Below are 14,617 nucleotides of genomic sequence, written 5' to 3'. Positions count from 1 at the left end.
TCCGCTGAGCCCCCACCAGCTCCTTCCTGGCCGGGCCCTCGGTGCCGTGGGCAGCCGGGACGGGCACCTGCCTGATTCTGCTCCCCAAGGGCACGTCCTGAGAAGCCTCAGGAAATAAGATGCCGGGAGCCGGGAGTCTGGCCTGTGAGTCCAGCTGCCTCCACCTCTGCTGCCCCCGCACCCCAGCACCTCTGATGGGCTGCTGGGAACAGGCGTCAGCGCGGCCCCCTGCTGGGAGGTGCTGCTGTTCCTTTCACAGGGGGAGGCGGGAAGAAACTTCAAAACAATTTGATTCTTGGCAAAATGATACGCTTTTATTTTTAATTAGTAAATAATACATTGCTGAGTGACGAAGTAAGCATTTAAGGTAAAGTTTATATTGTTAATTCACGGTCACACCGATGACAGATCAACAAGGTGGTTCCGTTCACGGGGGCAGGAGCTGCCTGCCGCGGGGGCCCGGGTCGCAGCCCCCCGTTTTCTGCTCCCGCTGCCTGGGGAGCCTGGCCCCGCCCGCTGCACCCTGTTCCGCAGTGAGAGCGGCCCCGGCGGGGTGTGTGAAGGGGCCCCGTGGGCTCTGGAGCCATCGCACCTGCAGTAACTGCCTCACGACCCAGACGCTCGGCCGGAACGTGGCCGCGGCGTAAACACGCCATGAGGCCCTTTCCTTGCCCGGAACCTGGCGTCCGGTACCGGGGCTGGGGGTCTCAGCGTGGGCCCGGGGCTCGGCCCAGGGGCCTGTGTCGTCCACCAGGGCTCCCGTGTCGGTGTTAATCAGCGCGGTCTGCTCTTTGCAGGGTACAAGACCCTCCTGAAGGGGATTTCCGGGAAGTTCAACAGCGGGGAGCTGGTGGCCATCATGGGGCCCTCGGGGGCTGGGAAGTCCACGCTCATGAACATCCTGGCTGGATACAGGTGAGCATGGGAGGGGGAGGGGCTCGCTGGGGTTCTGGGGTGGCAGCAGGTGTCCTGGGGCCACTCGGCCTGGCGGCCGTGCCTAAGTTCAGTGCAGCTGCAGTGAGGCCTGCGGGCCGGGCAGGGCAAAGGAGACCACTCTGCTGTGGGGGGTGACCTTGTGGGCGGGGGAGGGTGGACAGTGCAAGGTGGATGGTGGACCGTGCAGAGTGGACATTGTGCTCAGGGGAGAGTTCCCGGAGCCGAGCGGCCAGGCCCAGCCTCAGGGCTTCCGGAATGGGAAGGTGGGGGTGGCACGGACCCCTGGAAGGGGGGGGTAGGGAAGACAGGGGAGCCCGGCTCGTGCCTCGCTGCCACGGTCATTGTTTGGACTTTGGAAGCCACAGTCGCTGATGTCCTACCTGAGGCGTTCCCGACCACGTGTCAGGGACCAGGACGCAGAATGTTCAGGGCCTCTGCCGCTCCGTGGCCAAAAAAGAGACAATGTCACCCCTTTCCTTAGAATTCCTGAATTTCTCCTTAACGCACAAGTTTAGGATTTTTTTCCAAATCTCGCATGACAAATCCTGCCTGTTGCAGTCACATCTGAAGCATAAAGCCACACCCCACACCCCACATCACAAGAGGGGCACAGGGGTGCCCTTGGGGGCACGCCTGACACCCGTAGCTCTGGGGCCACAGATGGAGGCCTGGAGGCTGCTGGCTCCCCTGGCCCCAAAGCGAGCCCGTGAGCCCAGCCTCCCTGCAGGAAAGATGGGCCACCCATGACCCTGGGCATGGTGGCCCCGTGACCCCAGCCGGACGGCCCTGGACACAGATGCACTCTCGCTGGTCTCCATGGACGCCACGTAGGGCGTGGGGTAGGGCATGTAGGGGCAGGGCTGGGAGAAGAGGCTCCTGGCAGCATGCCCACCCCTCCCCAGGCGGAGGGAGCCCCAGGCAGGAGATGCCAGCACAGTGGGCCTGCGGGTGGGTGCGTGGCTGCCCCTCCATCCACTGTGGGCAGAGAAACTGCGTCCTGGTGGAGAAGGACCATCCTTGTGGCCGAGCGGGTCCAGGGCCCAGGCCCCAAGTCTGGGGACTGTCCGAGCCCGGGAGCCAGCCGTGGGCCCTCCCGGTGGGCAGCCGCTTGCACCAGGGACAGCTCCAAGGTGCCAGCCGCGCCCCCACTGCAGAGCACAGCCTGTGGGGCTGTCGGTGTGACCTCGGGTGTGACCTCGGGTGCACACAGGGTTGGCTGGGGACCGATCTTAGGACTCTGCACAAAGCCAGGGTGCACCTCCGACCCTGCGGGCATCTTTGTTCAGTGGGCGCGTCTCATCAACACCCCAGCCCCCTCCCTCCCGTGCGACCCTCTCTCCCCTGCCCTGGCTGGGCAGGGCGGCTGACCGCGCGCTGTCCCACCTACAGGGAGACCGGCATGAAGGGGGCCGTGCTCATCAACGGGCTGCCCCGGGACCTGCGCCGCTTCCGGAAGGTGTCGTGCTACATCATGCAGGACGACATGCTGCTGCCGCACCTGACCGTGCAGGAGGCCATGATGGTGAGCGCCCCCCGCCCGCAGAGACAGCGCTAGGTGCCAGGGGAGGCCACCCGCCCTACCCCACTGAGCTCCTGCCCCACCAAGCAGGGCCTGGGGCCCCGAGCTGTGCTGGCAGCAGAATTGCACCCGAGAAACACTGCCCAGTCCGGTTCCACTTGCCTGTTTCTATGGTATAAGCTCTCCCCCATGGAAAGTTCTAGATGCCTGGGGTTTGCATCCCTCCACTGCCCCAGCCCCGTCTCTGGAGGACACAGAGGGAGCTGCTATGCGAATGGGGGCTTCTAGCTCGGCCCCTGCCTGCACCCCGCGCAGGCCACAGGAGCGGTGCAGGGCCTGGGAAGCTGCGGGGACCCGCGGGTGCCGTGTTCTGACCTGCCCATGCGCCCTGCAGGTGTCCGCACACCTGAAGCTGCAGGAGAAGGACGAAGGCAGGAGGGAGATGGTGAGTGTGGTCGGGGTTCCAGCGCACAGAGTCCGTGGGGGCACCTGCTGGCGCCGCCTAGGTGGTTGGGGTGTTTGATGACCTTGGAGGGGTGGGGGCGACGTGACCCCCGGTGTGTGCCCCGCCCGGCAGCCGGGGCCAGGGTGACTGGTCACTCCGCGCAGAGTCTGGCTCCCTCAGGTCCGCACTAGGACAGCCAGGGGGGCGGACTTAGGTGACCAGAATCCCACTCAGCGCGGGGCCCGGCGCAGACCCTTTGGGCCTGATACCTTCACACTCAGCGGCTTTTTATAAAACAGCAACAATGGAGAAGTTAGTCATTCCTTTGAAAATAGCCGCCTCCGCCCACACACGCTCTCCAGGGGAGCTGCGGCTCCTTCATGCTAGTAACCGGCCTCTGAAAAAATAAACAAGTTTCCAGCACGATGAGGCCTTCTAAGCCCGCCATGGCTGCCGCGAAGCCTCCGGCTCGGGAGCAGCGAGGGTCAGGACCAGGCCCCGCGGGAGCTCCACGACCCCACACTGCGGAGAGTTCACGCGTGTGCATCACTCCGTGGGGACAGCCCCCTCGCTGGGCAGCGAGCCTGTGGGCAGGAATGGAGCTTGGTGAACCCCAAATCATGCAACATCATGTCCGCTCCTGCCTCCCTTGTGGGAGCAGGGACAGTGCTGCTGGGTTGCCACTGAAGTCCACTTGGCCTCTGCGTTCTGACGGGAATGGACAGTTGGTGGACTTAGTTAAAGGGGCTGAGGAGACAGGAGCAGAGACTGCTGGGGACATGCGTCCCACCCACCGGCCCAGGTGGCATAAGCAGAAGCCACCCCCAGGGGTCGGCATCTTCAGGGCCACCCTCTCCTCGCCCGCTGCACCTGCAAACTTGGGGCCACCAGTGCACCCCACGGCAGAGCCAGCGTCTGTGCGGAGTTGATGGCCGCGCCTGGTCTCTCCCTTGGCTCACAAGTGGGGAGTGTGGAGCAGCGAGTGTCCCCACGGGCCCCCGGAGCTCTGGGGTCCTGCATGGTCCCCCACAGGAAATCCGGACTTGGCCGCCTGGACCCCAGGCCTCCACAGGGTCCCACTGCTGAAGCTGCCACTGCGGTTGTTCCAAGCCCGCCTGTCTCCCACCAATCTGCTACCTGGGCCTCTGCTGTTTACTTTTCCTGGAAACACAATAGAATGGAATGTTCCAGCAGGTGGTGTCCTCCAAGGCGCTTCCTTGTTTCCCAGAAAAGCGGCCCAGCCCTGGAGGCACTTCCTCAGGCAGAGCAGGGGGGGGCAGGGGGCAGTTGGGAGGGGGGATGCCTTCCTCCCGGTGACCCGGAAGCTTTCCTTGGCGGTTGCTCCTCTCACTAGTTCGTAAATGTCACTGCGGCATCGTTGGCGTCTGACAGTATATGAGCTTCAGCCGCACGGCATTGTAATTCCAGATCTTTCTATACGGTGGCGTCCACTGCCTCCCCACGGCCTCTTCACCCCTTTCATCCCCGCTCACCCTCCTTCCCCTCTGGGCACGCACCCTCTTTTCTGTCTCCTCGTGTGAGACCCTCCGCGCTTGTCTTTGATTTATTTCCTGTTTGCCAGGCCCGTCCACATCGCCACCCATGGCAAGGCCTTGCCTTTTTGATGGCTGAGTAATAGTCCACGGTGTCTCTAGTCACATATCTTCCTTTCCCACTGGTCCACTTCCTGGCCAGTTCTAAAGCCAAGCCGCCCCGCTGGCTGGAGAAGATGCCCCTGACAGTGCGGGCAGGTGAGGCCACCGAGTGGCCTCTGCCTCCACATCCTGCCTGCTGCCCTTCGTCCCGACCGTGTGGACAACCCAAGAGCAGACAGAAAGTTCCTTTCCTGGAGACGCCTTCTCCTTTTGAATGCTCCCCAGGGGAGCTGCTGGCGTGTCCAGCAGGCGGGGAGGGCCCGTGGATCCCGCCTGACAGCAGTCTGCGGCGGCTGCCTTTCTGCTCCCTGAGACGATACAGGATCAGTGACTTGGAGCAAATGGGGGGGGCTTCACATTGGCCTGTTTGTGTCTCGGGGCCCAGCCAGCTTCCCAGGGCCAGCTGGGGACCTCTGCGAGGGCGGCTCTCGACAGCTCTCTTCCCCAGCGGGCAGCAGGACGGGGCGCGGCTCGATGGCCCCAAGGGACGTGGTCAGAGCCTCAGGCTTGAAATGAGCCTGCCCCACTGGGCAGCTGGGGTGGTTTGGTATGGCCCCCTGGGGTGGTGAGGTATGGCTCAGGGGCCCTGACCGCCCCTGGCCCTGTTGCCCCCAGGTCAAGGAGATCCTCACGGCTCTGGGTTTGCTGTCTTGTGCCAACACGCGGACGGGCAGCCTCTCGGGCGGCCAGCGCAAGCGCCTGGCCATCGCACTGGAGCTGGTCAACAACCCCCCCGTCATGTTTTTCGACGAGCCCACGAGGTAACCGTGAGCCCAGCCTGCCCCGCCCTGAAGCCGCCACCCCTACCCCCCAGGGGCCAGCTCTCCTGCTCCCCAAGACTTGGGGGTGGGTGTCTTGGGGTCCCGGGCCTCATGGCGCCCTCTGACTTGCAGCGGCCTGGACAGCGCGTCCTGCTTCCAGGTGGTCTCCCTGATGAAGGGGCTGGCCCAGGGCGGCAGGTCCATCATCTGCACCATCCACCAGCCCAGCGCCAAGCTCTTCGAGCTGTTTGACCAGGTACGCAGCCCCTGAGGCAGCCGGGAGACCCGCCCACTCGCGTCCACCAGGCGGGTCCTGCTCTCGGCCTCGGTCCTTGAGGCTTGGGACGTCCCCTGCTTGTGAAGGGCGGGAGGAGCTGGCTGGGTCCACCCGGGGTCCCGGGTCCTACTGACGTTGCTCAGGGAGCCCCCATGAGGCCGGGCATCCGTGTCACAGAACGAAGCGCAGGTTACTGTGTGTGGAGTGTCCGGCCTCTTGCATGACCCTCAGGTTTGTATGTTATTCTAAGAAAAAGAAATCCCAGAGGATCTGGCCCCAGTCGGTGCTCTGTTAGATGGGGGAGGGGAGACAGTCCCGGCCTCTGCCCCCCACGCGCGTTCCCTGTGAGCTGTAGTCTGGGCGAGGATGTCACGTTCTCAGAGGTGGTCGATGGGCGGACGATGGGCGGACAGATGGACAGGTGGGCAGGCCTGACGTCTCCCTTCTCCTTGCCTTTTCCAGCTCTACGTCCTCAGCCAAGGGCAGTGCGTGTACCGCGGAAAGGTCTCCAATCTCGTACCGTATTTGAGGGACTTAGGCCTCAACTGCCCGACCTACCACAATCCCGCGGACTTCGGTGAGTAGAAGGCAGGGGCTCCACTGCTGCCCGGAGTCCCGGTCAGGAATTGCTGGAACATTCCACAAGTGACCAAACGCCATCAAATGGGGAATTTTTGAAAGCAGAGGAAAGGAGCCACCCCAACCCCACCCCCGGAGAAGCTGGAGTGGCTGCGGGCCCCAGCGAGGCAGGTGAAAGGAAGTTGTCTCTAAAAGGAAACACCCTCCATATAAAGGCGGTGCCCGCTGCGGTGGCTAATGGGGACGTGAAAACTCCAATTGAACTCCCAACCCAGCAGGTGGCCGTGGGTGGCCCTCAGTGTCCGGAGACCAGGCCCGGGCACTGCCATGGTGCGGCTCCCAGACTGAGGGGTGACTGTGGCCATGCGCTGCGCGCACGTCGGCCCCTTGGGCCCCACACCCTCCGATGTGCGGCCCCAGCTCCTTGTGGCGGCCCCGGGCCCCGTCTCTCCGGCGCACCTTCAGCCCGTCACCTCCTCGTCGTCCACACGGAGCTGGGGCCTGCTGCCGGGCCTCCCCTGGTCCTCTCCCCTCTGAGGACCAGCCTCTGGGCCCACCCTAAGTCCAGGAGAGTTGAGTGAGCCTGTGGGGCCTTTCCAAACAAACACAGTGTGACATGAACTCGGGGAGTCACCCTCTCCTCCCCCAGCATCGAACATCTGGCCCCCCCAGGGCACCATTCCTTGGGGGGCTTCTCCTCTAAGAAGGGGCAGCAGGCAGGGAGTTTGGGGTGACCTGGATATGGGGCCAGCTCCCCGGAGCACCTAGCCAGCAGGGAGCACCGCCTGGTGGTTGCAGGACCCAGCGGACACCTGGAGCACGGAGAGCTGCACTCCAGGAAAGCGGGGCCTCGTCACTCCGCACACACTGCAGTGGGGTCCTGTGGGGCTGGGGAGGAGCCTAGCAAGGACAGGACAGGCCCAGCCCGAGAACGGGGTGCAGGAGAGCAAGAGGCAGCAGCCATAGTGAGCGATGTGGGGAGTACTGGGACAGCACCCTGCAGCAAAGCGAGGGGCCCCCGAAGTATCTTACTGTGCAATGGAATCCCAAATAAGGGGACACGCCTGTATTTGTCCATGAGAGAGAAGGAGTGAAGGTGCTCTGATTGGGGGTGTCCGAGGCCTGCACAGGGAGGCGGGGAAGAGCGAATAACTTCTGGCGCTGGGGTCCCGCAGCCCCTGGTGGCTTCTCCCTCAGTGTCACCAGGCGAGGTCCAGGGTGCAGTGGGAGCGGCGAGCGAGTGGGAGACCCGGCTGGTTGGGCGTCGGGGTGAGGATGTTCTGGGCCACGTGTCCTGGTTTCCACTGGGTCTGTAGACCTGGCTGCCCCGGGAGGGCACTTAGCGCGTGTGGCCAGGGGCCCGAGGCCAGGGCCTTCTGGACCTCAGCCCCAGGTTGTTGAGATGAGGGTCCAGGAGGCCCGGAAGGAGCGGGGACGGAGTGGGGCATCACCCCCAGGTGTGGAGCCGGCCATGTGGCAGGAGAGGAAGCGGGGCCCGGACCTTGACCGAGTCTAGAGGTGCAGAAGGGCATGATGCGCAGGGCCCAGGCAGGGCGGGTGGAAGAGAGGCTCACAGGAGAGCTGAGACGGATGCCGGGCACCCTGAGGACCTGCTCCCTTCCTGTGGTCCCACAGAGCTGCCGCCGCTGCCGTGGCTCCCACGCGACCCACGGGACAGGCACCCCCGAGCAGGGACCCCTCCCCATTCCGATGCCCAATGCCCGCCTCCCAGGCATTCGGGAACAGGATGCTGGAGCAGGGGGCGGCTCCCCGCGGGCTCCCCACCACACAGCACCCCGTGTCTGCGGCGGCCATGACGGTTTTGTGGGGTGTGGGCCCCATGTTTGCTGGTGATTCTGACGAATCGTTACCTCTGGCAGCGCCTCTGGAATTGCTCGGAAACACCTGTAGAGTGAGGGTGACGGGCGGGGTGAGTGGCCTGGCCCTCAGGAGGGGTGTTGGGTGCTCCGCCTGACCCCGCCTGACCCTGTCCCCCCCACAGTCATGGAGGTGGCCTCGGGCGAGTACGGGGACCAGAACGGCCGCCTGGTGAGAGCCGTCCGCGAGGGCGTGTGCGACTCCGACCACAAGAGGGAGCTCGGGGGCGATGCCGAGGTGAACCCCTTTCTTTGGCACCGGCCCTCTGAAGAGGTAAAGCAGGCAAAACGATTAAAGGGGTTGAGAAAGGTAATGCCACCCCCTACCCCGGGCAGAGCCTCGTGCCGCGCCCGCCCCGCACGCCTGGCGTCTGGGCGGGGCGCTGCTCACCCCGCTGTGCCCCCAGGACTCCACCTCCATGGAAGGCTGCCACAGCTTCTCCGCCAGCTGCCTCACCCAGTTCTGCATCCTCTTCAAGAGGACCTTCCTCAGCATCATGAGGGACTCGGTGAGGAGCCCGTGGGGCCGACGGGGTCTGCTCTGGCTCGGCGTGTGTGTGTCTGAGTGTGTGTTTGTGAGTGTGAGTCTGTATCTGAGTGCGTGTGGCATGTGCATGTGTGTATTTGTGTGTAAGTGTGTCTGAGTGTTGTGCATGTGGTGTGTGTGTGTATGTGTGTCTGAGCATATGTGTGAGTGTGCATGTGGCGTGAGTGTGTGTCTCAGTGTGGCGTGTGTCTGGGTTGGTTCGGGGCTGGGGGCTGGTTCTTCTGGGGCAGAGGGGCAGGCGAGCCTGGCACCGGCTTGGTGAGGCCCCGAAGCCCCTGCCCTGCCCTGGCCGGCACGCGGTGCACCGGTAAACGCCCGCCCGCCCCCAGGTCCTGACACACCTGCGAATCACCTCTCACATCGGGATCGGCCTCCTCATCGGCCTGCTCTACCTGGGCATCGGGAACGAAGCCAAGAAGGTCCTGAGCAACTCCGGCTTCCTCTTCTTCTCCATGCTGTTCCTCATGTTCGCGGCTCTCATGCCCACCGTTCTCACCTGTGAGTGCCTGACCGCGGAGCCACCTCTGCCCCTTACCTGGCCCCCTAGGAAGGGCACTGGCCAGCAGATGAGTTTTCTGAACACACCGGATCTTTTTGCTTAAATCCCACACTCTGCCAACGGATGTAGGTCTTGCTGTAGTTTCTATGAGGCCAGAAAATACACCGTGTAAGCCACAGGAATGACTCTCTAATGGTAGATTTTAAAGCACGGAGAGAGAGCGCTTTCTAGGAGGCTCCTCCTCGGGAACCCATCCAGTCCTGCTGCCTACGCATTTCCTCATTCGGTGGGTCAGAGAGCCCTGGTGTGGCCAAGCGTGTGGGCGGATGAACGGTTCCAGCGGTTCTCTGTTCCAGATGGAGGGCAGAGCAGGCTGCCCCTGGTCAGCTGGGGCTATCAGTGTAGAATGCGGCCCTCATCAGGACTCCAGCTTGAGCAGCCCCTCCCTGAAGTCCCCCCGGGGCCCCCGAGCTGGGCACCTCACCTGAGGCACCCCTGGGAACACAGTCCCCGAAGGAGGTTCCGTGCTCGAGTCTGTGTTCTCAGGATGACAACGTGGGCTGGTGACGCCTCAGGGGCCAGGCGTGGGCCAGTGGGGTGACCAGGCTCAGCACCGGGGCATCGGGGGGACATTAGCCAGGCGGGCCTGAGACTGACTCTTCCTGGTTTCCCTGCCCCTAGTTCCCCTGGAGATGGGAGTGTTTCTGCGTGAGCACCTGAATTACTGGTACAGCCTGAAGGCCTACTACCTGGCCAAGACCATGGCAGACGTCCCCTTCCAGGTACGCAGCCTCGGGGCACGGTTAGGGGGGCCTCCCTGCGCCCTCCCGCCCGGCCTGGCAGCAGGTGGGGCGCCCCCTGAGGCCGCGCTGTGCTTGCAGATCATGTTCCCGGTGGCCTACTGCAGCATCGTGTACTGGATGACCTCGCAGCCGTCCGACGCCGTGCGCTTCGTGCTGTTCGCCGCGCTGGGCACCATGACCTCGCTGGTGGCACAATCCCTGGGGCTGCTCATCGGGGCGGCCTCCACATCACTGCAGGTAGTGGCTGGGGAGCCCCGGGCTGCTTCCCTCGTCGCCGGGCCTCGGGTCTTCCTTCACCCTCCGGCCGAGACCCGCTTCTCCTAGTCCCGCCCTGAGCATCTCGTCGACTCCCCCAGGGCTCCCCCGGGCAGGCGGTCTCCCTGCCTGCCACGTGCTGTCTCAGTTCCTTCCCGACACGCTGCAGCCGAGCCCGGCCCGACCCGCCAGCACGGGGGCCTCCCCCAGCTCAGCACCCACGGGCGCAGCCTCAGCACACCCCGGCCGCAGGCGGCAAGAGGCCGTGGTCCAGGCACACCCCCTTTCCCGCTGTGCTGCCCTGGCCCTGAGCCCCGGAGCCACCTTGTGGCCGAGGCATGCCAAGGCTGGCGGGCCCAGCTCTGAGAGTCTCCTGTGCTGCTTCTGGGGAGCCCCTTCTGGGGCCGGGCCACTCCCCCAGCCCGCCCAGCCCCCTGTGGGAGGAGTCCCGCCCACCACACCTTTCCCACACCTGCCCATCCTCTGGGGCTGTTGCCCCTCTCGTGTCGGTGGGGACCGTGGCGGCACCTGTCCCGCTATGGAAGGCGCTGGGCCCTCCTCTCCTCCTGCGCCATCCCTCCTCGCCCTCCAGCTCCGGCCTGAGCCTGCCCCGCTGACCCTCCCCCAAGCCCTGCGGCATCACCCCTCTGCACCCCGACAGGAGACCCCGCCCGGGCCTGCCCTGCCTGGGGACTCAGGTCCTTGGCCGGCTGCTGGGTGTGACGGTGCAGAACAGGCCTTCCTGAGAAGGAGGGGGCGCCTGGCCCCCAAGTGAGCCCTCTGTGCCCCCAGGTGGCGACCTTCGTGGGCCCCGTGACGGCCATCCCAGTCCTGCTCTTCTCAGGGTTCTTTGTGAGCTTCGACACCATCCCAGCCTACCTGCAGTGGATGTCCTACATCTCCTACGTCAGGTGCGCGCCCGCCGCCCGCGGCAGAGCCAGTCGTGCTCACACGCTCGTGCGCCAGGGCAGGGGGCGGCAGGACTCGAGCCCTGGTGGGACCCCACGTACCCTGTGCTTTGGGGGCAGTGGGTGCCCCCATTTTGCAAGTCCATCTTTCCTCAAAGTCCCGGAGATCTGGGAGACCCTAAGAGAGCCAGCAAACCCAGGCCATCTTGGAAACGTCCTAACGTCCTTGGACAAGAACCCGCTGGGGCTGGCCGGGGCGGGGCTGCCGCTCTCTCTGGGCGGCTCTGGGGCAGGCACCAGGTGGGGCAGGCGTGTGCGGGGCTGGGCGGGAGCCACACATGCACGCACGCGGGAGCAGCCAGTTCAGACCCAGATGCCGGGAGCGGGCGATCAACCGCACCAAGCGCTGGGCAGCCCCGGGGGGCTCGCGCCCCGACCCAGCAGCCAGGAACCGCGTCTGCCTCTCAGAGTCAAGGCGTGCGCTGGCCACGCGGCCTGGACCTGGGCGACAGCTCTGGGCCTCGGAGGGCCGTAGCGAAGGCCCGCCTCTCAGCTGGACCCAGGTTCCTCCAGCTCCCTCGCCCCTGAACAAGCGTCCGCTAGTTGTTTGTTTTTTTGCTGGAGATGTTGGAGGAAAGCAAATGAGTCAAAACTCGAGGAAAAAGCGCTCAGAGAAAACAGCGGAGCTGTGTGTGTCGGGAGTGGTGAGAGGGAGGGAAGCGGGCGCGTGACCTGTCCTTGGGGGCAGTGATGGGGCGGGGGTGCCAGCTGGAGGTCAGACCCCACCTCAAACCTGTGCTCCCCCAGGTACGGGTTCGAGGGGGTCATCCTCTCCATCTACGGCCTGGACCGGGAAGACCTGCACTGTGACATCGAGGACACCTGCCACTTCCAGAAGTCGGAGGCCATCCTCCGGGAGCTGGACGTGGAGAACGCCAAGCTCTACCTGGACTTCATCGTTCTCGGCATCTTCTTCATCTCCCTGCGCCTCATCGCCTACTTCGTCCTGAGGTACAAAATCCGGGCGGAGAGGTAAACCTGGCTGTGAGGAGAGAGAACTGGGCATCGTGGACGTGAGCTATGCCCAAGGGCACAGGGAGGACGGACCCTGTCTCTGGAGCGGCTGCCGTGGCCCCGGCTCCTCTCCACCCCCCGGCTTTCAGTAGGAGGAGGAAAGAGACTTTTTGTTTTTCCACAATTCCATGTTACGTTGTGTTCTGGGCAGAACATAAACTCCACGTCGCTGGGAACAGGGGACTTGGGGGAAGTCTCTGTCTGCGCCGGAGAAGGGCCTCCGGCCCCGGGCTGGTTCCCTTTCCTCGGCCGCCGCACGTGCTCTCCGACGCTGGGGCTGAGGCCCACCCGCCCCCCAGGTGTAGCTCTTTCAAGTGATTCGGGATACGGCGCCCCCGCTGCTCTCCCCCCGGTGGATCCGCTGTTTGGAAGGTGCAGCCCTTCCTCCTGGGCCGCACGCAGCCTGTCCGCTGGAGCAGAGTTGGGATTGCAAAGCCAAAGAAACCGACTCTGGGGTGCCAGGCCCGGTGCCCGTTCCTTCTAGAACGTTCCTGGCTTTGTACTGGCTGCCTTGGGATTTCCTCCACCACTTACTTGTGAACCCCCAAGTGCTCAGGGCGGGGCCTGCTCGTGTTGTGCTGGGGCTCCCTCCGGGCTGGGTGCCCGGCCAGCCAAGCCAGCTGAGCGGGGAGCAGGGATTCCAGGCAGTCTCACCCCAGGGTCTCTCTTCTTTTCGCTTTGCCTGTTGCCTCCTGTTATCAGGTGCAAGTGTTCCGGGGACCCTGGGCCTGGGGCAATTCTGGCATGGCCTGTTCTTCTGGGCCTGCTTTCCTCGAGAGGCGAGCTGGGGGGCTCCCCCACGGCCTGGGGGAGGCGCCCGCCTTACCTGCCTGACCCAGGACCCCCCTGTGCCCGGGTGGCACGGAGAGGTGGTGCACCCCACCCCCACGCGGGATTGCTCTGGGCGTGCGTTGAGCTCTGTGTGCGCCCCTCATCCCTGACCTGAAACCGCCCTAACTCCAAGAACGAAGGAAAAGATCCCCCTCCTCACGCCAAGCAGATGGCCAGAGGGGTGAAGCGCTGAGCGCGGTGAGGAAGGGAGGCGGCCGCTGAGGGCCGGGGCTGCGACACGAGCAAATATGACCTTAGATACTTTCGGAAAAACAGATGCTAATAAAGTATTTTACATAAAACTTTTTACTTGTGTTCAGTGGTAAATGCTTGTAACTCAAAGTGATTCTCTGGATTTTACCGAGGGAACGTGGATTTTCAGGCCGTGTGTTTACTTTCCGGCCTGTGGGTCTGGGAAGAGTTGGGCTGAGCGCGGAGCGCCCCGTCTCCTGATGGTAAACGCGCCCTCCCCCGCCCTCAGGCCCCCGTGCCACTGTCCCGCAGGTCGTGCATTCTCGTCCCCCGGCCCCTCGCCCCCCTCTCCCGCTTCCCCCTGCCCCGTTAGCGTCAGAGGCGCCCCCTCAGCGCGCCTGCCCGCTCAGGCCAGCGGCTGCTCCTCTGGGCACCCATGGTGGGGCTTCCTGCTGGGACTCACGGTGTCACCAGACCTTGGGGGACACGAGCCCAAGCCACAGCCGCAGAAATAGCGGAACTCAACATCCTGGCACCCAGCTGGCGTTTCTCTCAGGACAGCAGCCCCGGCCTGCTTTGGTCTGTCGGGACACTCGAGCGAGGAGCCGGCTGACCATTGGCCTGTACTTTGTACGTGGATTTAACTTGCCCCCGAGGCTGCATCTTTCCTCTGCCCCCACCGGGAGGAGACCTGACTGGAGGCACTTGGGAGCCACCGGTGCTCCATCCATGGCCAGCGGGCAGCTGCAGGCTCGACCCCCGCAGGCCTCCCCAGGGCTGCTCCCACAGGGAGATCCAGGCAGCCCTCGCCGCTGCACTAGGGTGGGCGACTCTGCTGCCCAAGGCCCTGGCCTCGCACCAGCCCTTTCCTCCCAGCAGAGCCAGGCCTCAGCTTGGCAGAGCTTTCCAGAAAGTTTTGCAAACAGGGCTTTGCTGGAGTGGTGGGCTCATCTACTTGTGGGGCAGAAGTGGCCCCGACAGTCTCCCCTCTTTCAGGCCTGAGGGTGTTCTCTTTTGCAGGGCAGACGGGACTGGCCTTGGAGGGGCAGCTTGGGGGCGCGGGGTCCGGGGCTTCGGGCTGAGAGCTGGTCACCACGGGACCAGGGGGCAGGGGGAGGCCCGAGCGCAGCGGATCTGAAGGTACCGGGGGACCCGGCTCCTCGCCAGCACCACCCGCTCCCCCTCCCGCGGCCCTTGGAGCTCCGCGGCCCGACGACCGCGAATCTTTCGCGTTTAAGCCTCAGTCAGTTCGTCCCAACCGCTAATGACATTTGGACCGCCAGCCGCTGGCCTGGCCGGGGGGCCCTGTGGACGGGGCGCCCGGCTTCTCAGAGTGGAGGGGTACCCCTGAGCTGCAGCCCCGGCTCTCCCCGTGCGGACGTGGGGGCCCGTCTACTCGGCTCCCGCGCGAGGCGCTGCTGTTCCCCGAAGAGCAGCTCCGGAAGGGGCCCCTCGGCTC

The 14,617-nt window shown here is 64.6% G+C and overlaps 1 protein-coding gene across 3 annotated transcripts in view; it reads left to right on the top strand.

Moving 5' to 3' along the window:
* Positions 1–13,263, top strand: part of ABCG1 (ATP binding cassette subfamily G member 1) — a 34,785-nt gene extending 21,522 nt beyond the window's left edge. For 2 of the 3 annotated variants that reach the window (XM_037524906.2, XM_037524905.2), the window contains exons 3-15: positions 798–915; positions 2,326–2,458; positions 2,850–2,900; positions 5,171–5,316; positions 5,449–5,572; positions 6,056–6,170; positions 8,175–8,359; positions 8,457–8,558; positions 8,926–9,094; positions 9,777–9,877; positions 9,977–10,135; positions 10,946–11,064; positions 11,869–13,263. In XM_037524906.2, coding sequence (XP_037380803.1) covers positions 798–915; positions 2,326–2,458; positions 2,850–2,900; positions 5,171–5,316; positions 5,449–5,572; positions 6,056–6,170; positions 8,175–8,359; positions 8,457–8,558; positions 8,926–9,094; positions 9,777–9,877; positions 9,977–10,135; positions 10,946–11,064; positions 11,869–12,097 — 1,751 coding nt within the window. In that variant the 3' untranslated portion in view covers positions 12,098–13,263. The remainder of the gene's footprint in view (positions 1–797; positions 916–2,325; positions 2,459–2,849; positions 2,901–5,170; positions 5,317–5,448; positions 5,573–6,055; positions 6,171–8,174; positions 8,360–8,456; positions 8,559–8,925; positions 9,095–9,776; positions 9,878–9,976; positions 10,136–10,945; positions 11,065–11,868) is intronic. The other variant, XM_037524907.2, reaches the window with a different exon arrangement.
* Positions 13,264–14,617: the final 1,354 nt, after the last annotated feature.

The sequence above is a fragment of the Talpa occidentalis genome, unplaced genomic scaffold (genome assembly GCF_014898055.3).
Source record: "Talpa occidentalis isolate TD23 unplaced genomic scaffold, MPIMG_talOcc4v2.1 talOcc4.4, whole genome shotgun sequence".
In the NCBI taxonomy this organism is placed as follows: domain Eukaryota; kingdom Metazoa; phylum Chordata; class Mammalia; order Eulipotyphla; family Talpidae; genus Talpa; species Talpa occidentalis.
The sequence above is the reverse complement of the archived record's forward strand: the minus strand, read 5'-3'. Positions and strand labels throughout refer to the sequence as shown.